The sequence below is a fragment of the Lipotes vexillifer genome, unplaced genomic scaffold (genome assembly GCF_000442215.2).
Source record: "Lipotes vexillifer unplaced genomic scaffold, Lipotes_vexillifer_v1.1 scaffold1011, whole genome shotgun sequence".
NCBI lineage: Eukaryota > Metazoa > Chordata > Mammalia > Artiodactyla > Lipotidae > Lipotes > Lipotes vexillifer.
This window is the reverse complement of record NW_006787698.1, coordinates 3,008,860-3,024,670: the sequence shown is the minus strand read 5'-3', so window position 1 is coordinate 3,024,670 and position 15,811 is coordinate 3,008,860. Positions and strand designations below refer to the sequence as shown.

The 15,811-nt window shown below is 48.1% G+C and overlaps 1 protein-coding gene across 1 annotated transcript in view; it reads right to left on the bottom strand.

The window, feature by feature from the left end:
* Window positions 1-5,052, bottom strand: part of LOC103086095 (rho guanine nucleotide exchange factor 18) — a 27,454-nt gene extending 22,402 nt beyond the window's left edge. The window contains exons 1-5 of the mRNA XM_007460588.1: window positions 4,532-5,052; window positions 2,894-3,006; window positions 2,595-2,735; window positions 908-1,158; window positions 37-162 (exon numbers count right to left, since the gene is read on the bottom strand). Of these exons, the coding sequence (XP_007460650.1) occupies window positions 37-162; window positions 908-1,158; window positions 2,595-2,735; window positions 2,894-3,006; window positions 4,532-4,911 (1,011 nt within the window). The 5' untranslated portion in view covers window positions 4,912-5,052. The remainder of the gene's footprint in view (window positions 1-36; window positions 163-907; window positions 1,159-2,594; window positions 2,736-2,893; window positions 3,007-4,531) is intronic.
* Between the last annotated feature and the right edge of the window lie 10,759 nt (window positions 5,053-15,811).

Sequence of the window (15,811 nt, the reverse complement as noted above, 5' to 3'; positions counted from 1 at the left end):
AAAAAAAAATTTTTTTTTTTTTTTTTTTTTTTTTACCTTGATCAAGTTTTGAAATTTCTTGTTTTGCTGCAGCAGCAACTTGTAGTGACTGACGGCTTCGTTGTGGCCGCTACAAAAGACACCGTATTTTTCTTTCATTCTCTCCCCGTTTTCACCTGAAAACTGAAGAGAGGCCGTGGAGGCGTTACCAGAAGGAAACACAAAAACTGCCAGGGAATGTTTTCACCTCATTCGCCTGACTCTGCTAAAACGCAGATTGACTTCACTTGGGATTTCACTTTCTTGTCTGGCTCGCAGGCACCCAAACAGAGAAATGCTTCAGTACGTGGTGTCTCAGCACAAGGTACCGAAAGGGAAAAGGAGAAAACGTCTACACGTCACAGGTGCTTGTAAAACATCCCGAAATCCGAGAAGGAAAAATAAATTCAAGTGGAAGAATGTTAGAAAAATTCAAAAGCAAACGGCGTCTTCTTCTCATGAATCCTAGTTAGCTGACTTGGGATGCTCCGGGCACTCCGAGGGCAGACGAGGGGTCCTGGGTCCCCTCTGTCGATCTCGGTCTCGGCCCAGAAGTCCACTCAGAAGTCAGCTCAGGGTCAACGGCCCTACCATGGATGGCTCTGGTCCAAAAACCAAACAGCCGTCGAGACCAAAAAAAATAAAAGCCAGCCAACCGAACAAACAAAAGCCCAGAACACCCACTGGATAGTGTCTAGACGAGTGCGTTCGTCGTTTAGGTCTCTGTGTTTCTAGGCTGGTGGCAGGATGCGCGGCTGTTAAGGGGCCGGGACTGAAGTCCTCGGGGGCTGGGGCTCCCAGTAAGTGGGGGGCATGTTCTTTCTGCATTGGAAGGAAAGAGACGGGGCAGGGGCTGGTCCAGGCCCTGAGCCGCCCTGGCCGCGCCCACCTGCTGTACCAGGAGGTCCCCGATCTTCTGGACGATGTAGTTGCGGTCACTGCCCTCCTCCAGGGACTCCTGACGGCGCTCCTTCAGCCGAGACAGGAAGTGGCCGTGCAACTCCAGCAGGTCGTCTGCGCCCGGGAAGAGGAGGCTGACGGCCTTCGGGCTGAACTGCAGCTCCTCCCGCAGGGCCCTGGAGTAGACCTTCAGCATGATCTTGAGCGTCCGCACGTGGTGGGCCTCCGTCTGCATCAGCTCTGCAGGGACAGGGACGTGGGACTTAGTGGTGCGGGGCCAACGCGCCGGCTCGGCTCTCCCTTGTCCCGCGATGGGCCAGGCCGGCTTCTCAGGTTTCCGCGAAGCCCTCGCCCTGGTGGTCTCACAGCCCAGGGGCCAGGCCTCCTGTCCTCCCGGCCCAGCAGTGCTGGGGGCCCAGCTTAAGGGGGCAGCGAGGGGTGGAAGGATATCAGGAAAGAGAGGACCCGGATGTGCGCTGGGACCTCAAATGCACAGGAGGGGTTCCTGCCTAGTGTTAACCGAAGATGTTTCCAGGCTGTTTGAAACAAGACTGTTCTGACCAACGCCCCTCCCTGGGATGTGAAACTTGCATGTCAGAGACCTGCCCCAGACTATAACTGATGGGAAAAGTGGAGTTCCAGGGAGGATTTTAATTCACTGTTAAAGGCGAAGAAAGATTCGATTTTGTGGTGGAGTTCCTCTGCCGTTTTAAGTCAAGGCCTTGAAGTTGTCAGAGATGAAACAGAAGTCAGTGGCGCCGGCCGGGGCCAGGGTCGCCAGCCACGGGGCTGGAAGGACTCTGCGCTTGCCCAGCAGCGGAGACAGCGTGACACAGGGCTGCCCAGAGGGAAGTGACGGACTGCACTGCCCCCCCTCCCTCTAGGCAGGACTCCTGGCCGGGCTCAGGCTCTCCTCTCCACCCACACCCCAACCTGCTCTGGCCCTGGCAGGGAGCTCAGTGTGCAAAACGTGGAAGGCAGTGAGTGTCCACTGCTGAGTGGACACCACTGAGCAGTGCTGGGGGCCTGGAGGGACCCACAGGGGGCACCCAGCACAGGGATGGGTGCCTGGGATGTGCCTGGGAGATGTGGTTTCCACGGTGACTGCAACATCCCATCTAAGGACAGCGGCTGCCCATGGCCAGGTTTTCCAACAGCCGGTGGGAAGGGGCGCCCACCCTGGAGCAGCGCTACAGTCACATGCAGAGAGGGACCTGCCTCCAAAACCTCCACCATGCCCGGGCCTGTCTGTGGTCACCAGGGATGGCTGGGATGGGCCCAGGAGGTCCTCTCTCCCGGGGTCACCAGCAAGGTAAGGACGAGTCAGGACTGGGCATTCGGCCATTCCTGTCCTCGGGGACTGGTTCTCACAAAGCTCCGTCCAGCCACCTCCTTCCCGGCCCGGAAGGCAGGGCTACCCTGGGGCAGTAGGTGGAGTGGGCCACACAGTCTCAGGGAGGGTCAGCAGTGGAGCCCTGGCTCCCAGATGGAATTAATAAATTAAAAAAAAAAAAAAAGAAAGAAAGAAAGGACTCGTTGCCCAGATTTGGAGAACGTGATCACCTGACAGCCTCCAGCTATTTACTCCTTCAGGATCGCCTCAGCTTTGGCCAACATTAGGAAGAAGAAGGGGGGGGGGGTAGGAAGTGAAGGGCTGGCATGGCAGGCCTCCTTACCATAGAGCACATCCTGTCTTTTCACCACCTCCCTCTTCTGTTTCTTCACATATGCGGGGTCCACGGAGAGGCTCCAGGACTCAGCCTCGAACTCGTGGGCATCTGCTTCGATCTCACGCCTCAGCGAGGCAGTGTAGGGGTCTGAGGGAAGGATAGGAGGCCGCTGCTCAGGGGCCCCGGGCCTTGGCAGGCTTGGGGCTGCCCCTGCCCGTGCCACCTGGATGCCCGGATGTGGGTCCCGGTGCCTCCCAGTGAATGGAGACCACCTGACACCCGAGAAAGAATCGAGGTGATGGTACCTTCTATAAAGATGGAGTCAGCGTTCAAAGATGTAAGTGAAAGAGAGTCATCGGCTGCCTGCTTGAACTTCAGAGACACTGTGTCGGTTTCATCCATCTCTCCTGTGACTGGTCTAAATGGAAATCATAAAACCAGTCATTTAAAAAAATTGCATTTTACACACACACACACACACACACACACACACACACACACACACACACATTCTACAAAGGCAAATCACGTTATTACTCAATCTGATTAGATACTATTTGAGAACTTTCTGGCTATCAACATAAGCCTTAACTCACAGATCATTTTGAAAATTAGGAGACTATCTGTCAATGTGACATCAGGTCTTCCATCAAAACTGCCTTTTTTGCGGGGGGAGTACAGTTGATGTACAATATTATATTAGTTACAGGTGTATAACATAGTGATTCACAATTTTTAAAGGTTATAATCCATTTACACTTATTAAAAAACACTGGCGATATTCCCTGTGTTGTATAATATACCCGTGTAGTTTATCTATTTTATTTTTTTAAATAAATTTATTTATTTAATTAATTTATTTTTGGTTGCATTGAGTCTGTTGCTGCGCGCGGGCTTTCTCTAGTTGCGGCGAGCAGGGGCTACTCTTCGTTGCAGTGCTTGGGCTTCTCATTGTGGTGGCTTCTCTGTTGCGAAGCACGGGCTCTAGACATGCGGGCTTCAGTAGTTGTGGCACACGGACTCAGCAGTTGTGGCTCATGGGCTCTAGAGCGCAGGCTCAGTAGTTGTGGCGCACGGGCTCAGTTGCTCCACAGCATGAGGGATCTTCCCGGACCAGGGCTCGAACCCATGTCCCCTGCACTGGCAGGCAGATTCTTAACCACTGCGCCACCAGGGAATCCCTATCTATTTTATACATAGTAGTTTGTGCCTCTTAATCCCCTGCCCCTATCTTGCCCCTCTCCCCACTGGCAACCACTAGTTTATTCCCTATATCTGCCATCAAAACTAACTTTAATTTAATGTTCAAGTACATTCTAAGGGCGCATTCATTATATGCTTCCTTTCCTGGCCACCGGAGCCCTCAGGAACCCCTGGAATTCCTTCTGGCCAGAGTAGGGTGGACACAGCCTCATTCCCACTTGAGATTTGAGGGAGAATCCTTTCTAGAGGAAAAAGAAAATCAGCTCCTTTCCCCACCGACTCATCCAAGGATCACTGCAGTGACATTTTTTTTTTTTTACATGAGGTTTTCTACCTGAACGCTGCTGAACGCAATATTACAAGAACCACCTCAAAGTCCTAGGAAAATCGGATTAAGTTATGAATAACAGGACACAAACTTCGCAGCAACCTCAGTGGACTTCCAGCCTCGTCTGGAGGACACAGAGGAGCCCTGTCCAGGGGTCTTTCAAGAGCAGGAAGCAAACTGGCTCCAAATGGCTGAGGACCCCCAGAACACATCATTTTTGAAGGAAAAGGAGTGAATCTCCAAAGCAGGTGTTAACAGCAATCTTGCCGCTTGGTGGGGCTCTCCCCAACACACCCCCACCCCCGCCACCGAGGGTCTCCTTCCGGAGAGGCTACCCTCGGGGTCCCTGAGGAACGCCACCCCTGCTCCCTCCCTTCGCCAGCCCCTGTGGCAGAGGGGCTACCCGACTCACCCAAGTCTCGTCCCCGTTCCCGCCGGGCTGGGTGCTGGCTGTGGACCCCCCTTCTGCGAGACCGTCATGCCGACATTCCTGGCCAGGCCCGGGCTGCCATCGGACAGGAGGGTGGCCCTCGGGTGCTCCTTCAGGGATGCTGCGACGGAGGCAAAGACAGAGTTGGTGCTGAGGAAGTGGGCAGGGTAGCGGAGGTGGCCCGTCCGGAGGCCCCGCTCCGACTGGGGCCGCAGCACGGACAGAATCTTGGAGGTCAGCAGCTCGTTATCCAGAAAGACGTTCTCGCTCCACTTCCTGGGAAAAGAGCTGTAGAACGAGAGCTCGGGGCGGCCGTGGAGCGAGCTGGCCCTGTCGCTGCTCTTGGAGCGTGCGTTCCCCATGGTCACGCTGGGGGCGCCGAGACCCGGCCGGGCTTTGCCGTTTTTATAGCCCCGGGGGTGATGCTTCTAGAAATGGAAAGCTGCTTCTCTTACTGTATTGGCTGAAGCCTCGGGTATGGAGGGCAGGAAGTTGGTCCCCGCTGTGACCGTTTAGTGTGGAAATCGCACAGTATTTTCTCCTCAGGTAAAAAAGGAACAACACGGCAACTCCTCCACCCCGTACCCCTCCGTCTTGGTAGGGGGCAAAAAGCAAAGAGCAGTTTACATCCACTGCAAAGAGTCTTAAGATCACGGATTGGGAGCTTGTGCCGACACCACACACATCTCAGATTGTAATTAATCTGAGACTGGCTGTCAGGATGATTCTGAGATGCAGAGACCATGGGGTCTCTGGTGTTTGGCCGCACGCGCCACTGTTCCTAATTGCTCTGAATCAGAATTTGACTCCCAAGGTTGATGAGAGGCCCTGATCCCATTATTATAAGGTGATCGTAAACCAACCTAACACACAACAGGAGCCCCGAAGGGTTGTCTGCCCTCATCTGCTAGTTAAGAGCTGGGATATTACTGTTGATGCCAACTACCTCCAGTAGTTCATATACTTGAATATGTTCTTCCCATGTTATATGTTAATTCATTTGATCCTCTCAATAAGTATGCAATCTTATCTTCACCTTGATAAATAAGGACAGTGAGAATTAAGATATGTACAATGTCCGGTGTCACTTATATTTGATAAATGAAAGCCCATGACATCACTCACAGGACTACCTGATTCAAATCTGCAATTTTTTTCATACTCGGTACTTGCAAGAATTTGTATGTTCTATTAAGGTCATAATCTACAGACAAGTATTGATCTATTATAATTATACTTGAAGTACATGACTGTACTGGATTTTGGACACATACAACCAAACACATACATACACACACATAACAAAAACAAACAACAACAAAAACAGAAATCTAGCATCAGACTGGATATTGAATAGAAAGGATGTTGAACACAAGTAAGAGACAAAGAGTCAAATTATTTTAAAAAATAACATGACATTAGAATAAGTGTTTAAAGAATGTGAATGTAATTTTTACCTTTTTAAATTAAAAAATATGTATTGAAAAGAAAAAAAAGAGTTGGAATGTTCAGATGTATTGTACCCACTGATCCTTCCCCATCGATGGAAAGATGCAGCTCTTTGAAAGCCAGGCTGTCATTAATGAAGCTGTTTTTTTTTTCCTCCTCCTATTTGACAAGTCGACCATTTAAGTCAAGCCTAGTTGCGACGGGCCGCATGGCTAATTTATTTATTCTCAGGGTGAAAGCCACATCTGAAAGCTTTGCTCTAAGACAAACAGCAACCTTGAAAAGAAATCTGGGGACTTCCCTGGTGGTCCAGTGGTTAAGACTCCACGCTCCCAATGCAGAGGACATGGGTTCCATCCCTGGTCAGGGAACTAAGATCCCGCATGCTGAGCAGCATGGCCCCCCCCCCCAAAAAAAGGAGAAATCTGTCCAGCGGCCTTCCTGACCCGGCTCCTGGGTCCCCAATGCACCCACCCACCAGTTTCTCTATGTCACACAAGGAAAGTAGTTGGGACTCTGGTTCTGAGCAGCACGGAGACTACGTGATGCCATTTGGTCAGTGACCTCAAACATCCTGACGTCGTGATCATAAATAGCTAACAATGGCTATTATCATAGTAGACAAAGGTGACAAGGCTGTTCGTTCACATACCAACACTCGTTTGCAATGGTGAAAATCATAAATCGAGGCCTCCACGGTCCAGGGCAGGCACTTCCTGGCATTTCTACGCCCAGTGAACTCCACCCAGGCAATTATGATCTGGATGTACAAATATGGGACAAATGCTAAAATGAAGACTTCGCCCGGCATCCTGGTGCGGCTGACAGATTGTTCCTGTGGTCCGAGGTCCTGCCTGAAGTCGGATGGATTCTGCTTTAATCAAACAGCCCATGGGAGGAAAAGTCACCCTAAACACCCTCTAAGAATCACTGGTTCCAGAGAATTTTTAGAAAATGATCGGTAATGCTAAATCTACGATAAATGGAATTAGATCTTCCTTGGATGATTAAGACACTTTGAGGTTTTCATGTCTTGGGGGTCATGATTAGGGGCCCCAGGTACAACTGGACTCAAAAGGGTACAAGGGGTAGAATTCCAGCTAAAAGAATGATGAACTAGCCCCCTAAACGTATGATATAATTTACTTAGTCTGATCACTGTCTGCCTCCCCAGTAGAACGGAGGACAGTGCCTCCCACAAAACAGGTGCCAAGAAATCACTGTTTCACGGGATTTTATTTAGCCATAAAAAGGAACGAAATTCTGACACTTGCTACAACATGCACGAAACGTGAGGACATGGTGCTCAGTGAAATAAGTCAGACACAAAAATGCCAAATACCCTCAGATTCCACTTCTAGGAGGTCCCAAAAGGAGTCAGGTTCATAGAGAGAAAAATTAGAATGGGGGGTTCCCAGGGGCTGAGGAAGGGGAATGGGGAGTTTTGCTTAACATGGACAGAGTATCAATTGGGGAAAATGAAGAGAGTTTTGAAGATGGATAGTGGTGGTGGTTGCCCAACACTGTGAATGCACTTAATGCCACTGGATTGTACTCTGATTATACTGGTCCATTTTATGTTTATGTATATTTTACCACCTTTTTTTTTTTTTGCTGAATCAAAACCCCAAATTTGTTTATTTATTTATTTTTGGCTGTGTTGGGTCTTCGTTTCTGTGCGAGGGCTTTCTCTAGTTGTGGCAAGCGGGGGCCACTCTTCATCACGGTGCGTGGGCCTCTCACTATCGCGGCCTCTTGTTGCGGAGCACAGGCTCCAGACATGCAGGCTCAGTAGCTGTGGCTCACGGGCCTAGTTGCTCCGCGGCATGTGGGATCCTCCCAGACCAGGGCTCGAACCCGTGTCCCCTGCATTAGCAGGCAGATTCTCAACCACTGCACCACCAGGGAAGCCCTACCACCGTTTTTAAAAAAAGAAATCATTGTTTATTTAGGGTGATGGAATAGTCCTGCCTCTTGACTGTGGTACTGGTTACTCACATCTACACCTGGAAAACATTTCATAGATATATACACTCCCCTTTCCCTCACAAGAGTGCAGGTAACAACGAGCAAAACCCAAATAGGGTCTGTCCCTGAGTTGATGACATTGTATCTCTTGGTTTTGCCACTGGACTATGGTTATGTGAGATGTCAGGAGTGGGGGATGCCTGGTGGAGGGTACACAGGAAGTCTATTTTTACAACTTCTTGTAAGTCTTGAACTACTCCAGAATAAAAAGTTACAGTCAATTCTTGTTATTCGTGGTAGTGACTGAATTAGCTAATACGGAACCACAGCTCCTATGGGAGCTTCTGGCTGCACTTTTGCCAACCATTCATCCTGTAACCTTGTTTTATGTGTGTTTCTATTGAAAAACGCGTTATTTAACATATACTGTTGATTCATTAACATTGAACTTGTGTCTGAACGAAGCTGGTCTAACACAGATTTTCTCTGTAAGGCCCACTGTAGCCTTCTTGTGCTTAAGACCACTAGACAGCACTTCAGCACTATGCTTGGGGGCCCCTTTGCCAAATCACCAACAAAAAGCTCCCCCCCACACGAAAAAAAAGGGCAAAACATGTGGCACCAAATACACTGCAAAAAGGACATGTGTTTGCAGTATGAACTGAAGCAAGAATGCAGGGCACGGCCTGTTCAGCCTAAGCTGGGAACGTGCGCCTTAGTGACTCACATTTTTCACCACAAGTGTCTCTGCACGTGACTGTGAAAACACCCCACAAGTACTGATTGGAGGGTTACAAATACATTTTAGCCAGCAGGTGAATTTGCAAAGACAGAATCCTGCATCCATACAATGGAATAGCGTTCATCTAAGGAAGAAATGAGATGCTGAAACACGCTCCTATGTGGATAGACCCGGGAAATATCCTGCTGAGTGGAAGTGGTCAGGCGCACAAGACCATGCAGTGTAGGAGTCCATCTATAGGAAGCACGCAGAATAGGTAAATCCACAGTGACAGGAAGGAGATCAACAGGCAGGTGCCTAGGACGTGGGGAGATTGGAGGGTGACAGCTAATGGGTATGGGGTTTCTAAAATTGACTGCAGGAAAAAAAAAGGGGGAATTCCCTGGCAGTCCAGTGGGTAGAATTCAGCGCTCTCACTGCTGAGGGCCTGGGTGCGACCCCTGGTTGGGGAACTAAGATCCCCCAAGCTGTGCAGCGTGGCCAAAAATAAATAAAATAAAATAAAACAAAATAAAATAAACTGATTGCAGTGACTCTGAATACACTAAAAGCCACTGCACTGTACACTGCAATGGGTGCGTTGTATGGTGTGTGAATTCTATCTCAGTTAAAGCTGTTCAGAGGATAAACTCCTGTGAAGAAGGGTTACCTTCCGGCAGGAGAACAAGCCCAGTGACTTGTAGGTTTCACACCCAGTATGACTTAGTCATGCTGCCCCTGGCTCTGAGACAGACAGGAATCTGTATCTATCCTGCCCTCGTGTTTTCCTAAACCAGACAGCCATGGTGGGGCAGACAGTGTGGGTGGTGGGTCGCTGGGATCTGGGCTGTGCTGTGTGCACAGCCATCGAACCCAATTCGGAGCTTAATTAGCACCGTCTGCCCACTGCTGAGAGGTGCCATCGATCGGCATGCTCCTGGCCCGCTGCAGCAACCGGTCCACCGCAGAGGGGACCCAGAGGAGAGCCAGGAATGACAATGAGAAGTGAACGGTGAAAATGGAAAAAGTTCTTGGCCCAGAGGAAAAAACACACCCGTTCTCAGCCACAAACAGACAGCAGCCTGTTCTCATGATTTTTTTTTTTTTTTAAACCTGTTTTGCCTCGGTTTCTTGAAGAGTGGTCTCTTGAAGCGTGGTCTTGAAGAGTGGTCTCTGTGAGCAAATCAGACGACTAAGCTGGTGTGACAGCTACGATGATCCCACTTTGGGATTTTACTTGGAAACAGACCCCACGCCACAAAGTTCAGGTTAATAGGGGCTAATTTCTAGCGTACTTAGGCTCCCGAGTGACCTGCAGTCTAAATCCTCTGATACACAAGCACAGCCCCATCAGCCCTTGGGGGAACGTAAGGACCCACGAGGGAAGTCCATGAACAAGACTTGATAGTTAAGAACCTGTTGAAAGTCATTTTTCAAGGAAACTCATTATGACATATCAAGTGACCATCTTAATTGGGCTTAAACCGTCCTTTATAATCTAGAAGCATACTGGCTTCTAGAAACACCAACTTCCAAGCAAGAATTTTATATTCTAACCAACAAGGACCTACTGTATAGCACAGGGAACTATACTCAATATCTTATAATAACCAGTGATGGAAAAAAATCTGAAAAAGAACATATAGATATATATACGTATAACTGAATCACTTTGCTGTACACCTGAGACTAACACAACACTGTCAATCAACTATACTTCAATTAAAAAAAAAAAGAATTCTATATTCTAAATGGCAGATTCCTCCTGCTGCTCGATGGGAAAGTAACTGGAAACATCTTTGGGAGGCAGCTGGGCCCGGGCACAGAGGTCCCTGCAGTTTTCTGCAAAAGGCCACGCAGGGGACTTCCCTGGTGGTCCAGTGGGTAAGACTCTGTGCTCCCAATGCAGGCAGCCTGGGTTCAATCCCTGGTTGGGGAACTAGATCCTGCATGCCGCAAGTAAAGATCCCGCATGCCACAACTAAGAAGTCCGCATGCCGCAACTAAGACCCGGAGCAGCCAGAATAAACAAACAAATAAATAAATAAATATTAAAAACAAAAAAACAAACCAAAAAACCACCAGCCGCCCGGCAGTTTCAAAGGCTTGGCTTCGAAACAGCTGCCCCTTTTCTCATATTTGGTGAGATCCTAGGTCCCCCTCCCTGCCCCCATTCTTTGTGTCTTCGAAGACTTTTCTCTCAGGCTGCGAGTGCCACCTGTCTCTGGAGAGTTCTAGCAAGCACGGGCTGCGGGCGAGTGTTGGAGAGACAATTAAGAAAATCTGATACCAAATGAAGTTTTCAGTTCACAGTTCCCAGCTTGGCAGCCACCTGGGAATAGACTAAATCAATGCCAAGACAACTCATTGATTTCTCTGCCCTGCTTCAGTTGGAGGTTACAAAAGCAAGACAGCATAAAAAAGAAAAAAAAGAAAAATACAGGAGGGGGAAAAAAAAAAACAAACCCAAACCCCAAACCTTAACCCCATGCCTCAGAGGACAAAGAGAGGAAAAAAAGAAAAAAGAAAAAAAGAAAAAAAAAGGCATTTTGGGGCTTAGAAGTGTGAGCCAGAAAGAATACTCTTTGTGAACCTGAAATTAAAAAAATACACAAGCCCCCCGCCCACTCCCAAATTACGTCAAACCCAGCAAACACCACTTAAAAAAGAACTGTGGGATCTTCCTGACTGTGTGTGCAGAAGACTTAAAAATCACAAAACAGTATAAAAGTAGAAATAACCTGTACTGCTACCACCCACAGTTAATTGCTTCTGGAATGAAGATTTATAAGTTGAGAATTAATGTTTAATAATGAATGATCTAGAGATCTGTGTTGAAAAATCCCTCATGTATAGCAAAAGGATAATATGGTAGCAAATATATATTTTTGGCATAAATATCATGCAGGACATGTGGGTTATACCATCAAGCGATATGCTTGCAAATCACTATTCTACAAAATAGTTTGTATTATTCTATGGATAATTCCGGAACTTAATGCAGAAAGAACCAATGGCCATGTCCGTGGGCATAAAAATGAACCTCAACCTAAACTTCATGCTTTTCACAAACAAGAATTCAAAACGGACCACAGATTTAAACAGAAAATGTAGAACTATAAGACTTTTCAGAGCTAACATAGAAGAAAATCTTCAGGAACTGGGGCTTGGATGGGTGAAAGAGTTCTTTGCTATGACACCAGAAGCCTGTTCCACAAAAGAAAAATATATCTTTAAATTGACTTCGTCATAACTAAAAACATTTGCTTGTGGAAGATCCGTTAAAAGGATGAAAAGACAGGCTACAGAGTGGGAGGAAATATTTTGCAAACTGCCTATCTGACGAAGGACTAGCCTTTAGAATATATGACGTGCTCTCAAAATCCAACAGTAAAAATACAAATAACCCATTCAGAAAATGAGCATAAGAGACGAAGACTACATTTCACCAAAGAAGATATACATATGGTAAAAAAGCACGTGAAATGATGTTCAACATCATTTAGCCATCAGAGAAATGCAAAACCACCGTGAGCCATCACTACCAGAACGGCTAAAGTAAAAAAAACGGTGATGATGCTAAATGCTGGTGAGGATGTGGAGAAACTGGATCACTCATACATTGCTGGTGGGAATGTAAAAGGGTGCAGCCACGCTGGAAAACAGTTGGGTGGTTTGTAAAGAAAACTAAACAACTGCATTCCTGTGTATTTATCTCAGAGTAATGCAAAACTCAGGTCCAGACAAAAACCTTTACATGACTGTTCGCAGCTGCTTTGAGGCCAAAACAGGAAACAACACAGATGTCCTTCACTGAGTAAATGGTCAGACAAACTGCGGTCCACCCATGCCACGGAATACTCCTCGGCAAGGAAAAGGAACTGTTGATAACACACAGCAACCTGGGTAGATCTCACGGGCGTTATACTGAGATAAAAGACAATCTCAAAAGGTCACCATATGATTCCATTTATGTAACATTCTTTTTTTTTTTTTGGCTGCACCGAGTGGCTTGCGGGATCTTGGTTCCCCGACCAGGGATCAAATCCAGGCCCCCAGCAAGGGAAGTGCGGAGTCCTAACCACTGGACCACCAGGGAATTCCCTATGTAGCATTCTTGAAATGACAAAATTATAGAGATAGAGAAAAGATTTGTGGTTGCTGGAGTTATCAGTGGAGGGTGGGGCGGGCACATGAAGAGTGGGTGAGAATATAATGCAGAAGTTCAAGGGCAATCTGTGGTGATGGAACAGTCCTGGATCTTGAGGGAAGTGGTGGCTGTGGGAATCTACACGCGTAATAAAATGGCATTGGACCAGACTCACGTATTGTCCAGATGACAGTTTCCTCGTTTTGACATCCTATTATATTGTAGTTACAAAGAAGTAACCAGTGGGGGAAACTGCGCGAGGGGTACACGGTGCCCTCTCTGTACCACCTTTGCAATTTCCTGTGAATTTGTAATGATTTCAAAAGAAAAAGAAAAAGTGTGAAACAAACAAAAGCGTCACCACCACCAACAAAAAAAAGAAAGAACACTCATGCCCAAAGTCGTAAACAGCTCCGGCTGCCATAATAAAATAACAGATTGGGTGGCTTAAACAATAGAAATTTATGTCTTACTGTCCTGGAGGCTGGGAAGTCCATGACTAAGGTGCCAGTAGATTCGGCCTTTGCTGAGGGCTTGCTTCCTGGCTTCAGACGGCCACCTTCTTGCTGGGCCCTTACATGGTAGAGAGAGTGAGAACAAGCTATCTAGGGTTTTTTCTTATAAGGGCACTAATCCCATCATGGGGGCCCCATCCTCATGACCTCATCTACTCCAATCACCTTGCAAAGGCCCCACCTCCTATTACCATCACGCTGGGGGGTTAGGGATGCAACATGGGAATTTGGGGGGGAACACAATTCAGACCAGAACACAGTGAATAAAGCCGTGTTTCCTGCGAACTCATTTAATTCCAGAGCTTCTCTTATCACTCACTGGACACCTCAGCAGAAAGAACAAGCAGACTTCCTCTTTCTTCCCTCCCTTCATCTCTTAGAGGAAGGCCAAAGGGCACAGCCTCTTAAGAAGAATTCCTGCAGAAGGTGATGGACACTCAACAGAGATCTCAGAGAGCAGTTCTGATGGCCAAGGAGGAGGGTCTGGGAATAGTGCTTTATAAGAAGGCAGGCTTGGAGACATCCAGAGAGGGTTACAATGAAAACGAGAAATGCCCGAGGACCTCATGGCAAGTCACCATAATTTGGGAGAAGGGACTGTGAGAGTATAAAAGTAATGAGAGGGACTTCCCTAGTGGTCCAGCAGTGAGGACTCGCTTCCACTGCAGGGGGCATGGGTTTGATGCCTGGTTGGGGAACTAAGATCCCACAAGCTTCACAGTGTGGCCAAAACAAAGAGCCACCCAACGGGATGTGGGGCTGCTCCACTGAGAGTGGCTGAACGCAAGACTTTGTCATGGCTGGAAACCTGGGGACTTCATGCAGAAACCTCTGCCAGGGGCCACCATGTAAAAGAGAAATGCACAAAGGTGTGGATGGTAAGAAATACCTGGCTGAGGGAGCTGCCAGGCGGCCCTAGGCCAGCCATCCCTGCCTGTCCCCCAACCTCATGGGAGAATCTGCCCTTAATGAGTAAATCCCCAACATCACCGCAAGGCATAGAAAAAATTTACTTTGGGGACTTCCCTGGTGGCGCAGTGGTTAAGAATCTGCCTGCCAATGCAGGGGACATGGGTTCAAGCTCTGGTCCGGGAAGCTCCCACATGCCGTGGAGCAACTGAGCCCGTGCAACATAACTACTGAGCCTGTGTTCTAGAGCCCGCGAGCCACAACTACTGAGCCCGCGAGCCACAACTATTGCGCCCACGCACCACAACTACCGAAGTCCGCACACCTAGAGCCTGTGCTCCGCAACAAGAGAAGCCACCATAATGAGAGGCCTGTGCCCTGCAACGAAGAGTAGCCCCTGCTCGCTGCAACTAGAGAAAGCTCCCGTGCAGCAACGAAGACCCAACACAGCCAAAAGAAAATTTACTTTGTTATTAGCATGAATGTTAAATACGGTCAGCCCTCGGTATCCGGAGGGGATTGGTTCCAGGGCCTCTAAGGATGCCAAAATCCCAAATCCCAGGATGCTCAAGTCCCTCACATGAAATGGCAAAGTATCAATACAGCTGACCCTTGAACAACACGGGTTTGAACTGTGCAGGTCCACTTATAGTGGATTTTTTTTCCCCACTAAATACGTGCTATAGTTCTATACAATCCGTGGTTGGTTGAATCTGAGGATGTGGAGCCACAGATATAAAGGGCCAACTATAAAGTTATACTCAGATTTTCAACTGCACAGAGGGTCAGCGCCCCTTCCCCCGCCCCCCCCCCCCCCCCCCCACCAGCCCCAGCCACTCTGACCTCCTAAGACTTCCATGGGATTCTCTGGCCTTTGCACCTGCTGTTCCCTCTGCCTGGAACAGCTTTTCCCCATCTCCGCATGGACAGCTCCTCCAACTTGTGAGGTCTCAGCTCAGTTCCACTCCTCAGAGAGAAGCCTTTCCCAGCACCTTTGTCAGCGCCACTCTCTAGCCCCCGCACTGTTCAGGGGTCAGCTGAATCTGCATAGAACCTATGCACACCCTCAGGTATACTTTAAATCATCTCAAGGTTACTTATCATACCTAATACAATGTAAATGCTAGGTAAATAGTTGGCTGCGAGCACAGCAAATTCAAGTTTTGCTTTCTGGAAGTTTCTGGAGTATTTCTGATCCTTGTTTGGCTGAATCAAGGATGTGGAACCTGTGGATATGGGGGGTGGGGCAACTGTACCTTGTCTGCTTAGCTAAGGAAATGTGCCCAACTCACTGCCTGCCTGTGTCTAGAGAAAAGGGAACTGCGTGATCTTTTATGCGTGTGTTATCTTGCTGAAAATTAATCTGAGTAAAAGATTTTTGGAAAGCTCAGGTCTGAAATGACATTTCGCTGGGTACACCTGACATTTGTGAATGTTACGTTACTGAATGGGGCCTGCGACTTAGGAAGCATATGTACCTTAAAATTAAAACAAAAACAAACAATAACAAAAATGAATGGCCAAGGAGGTTCCTCTCTCTGAAATGGGTT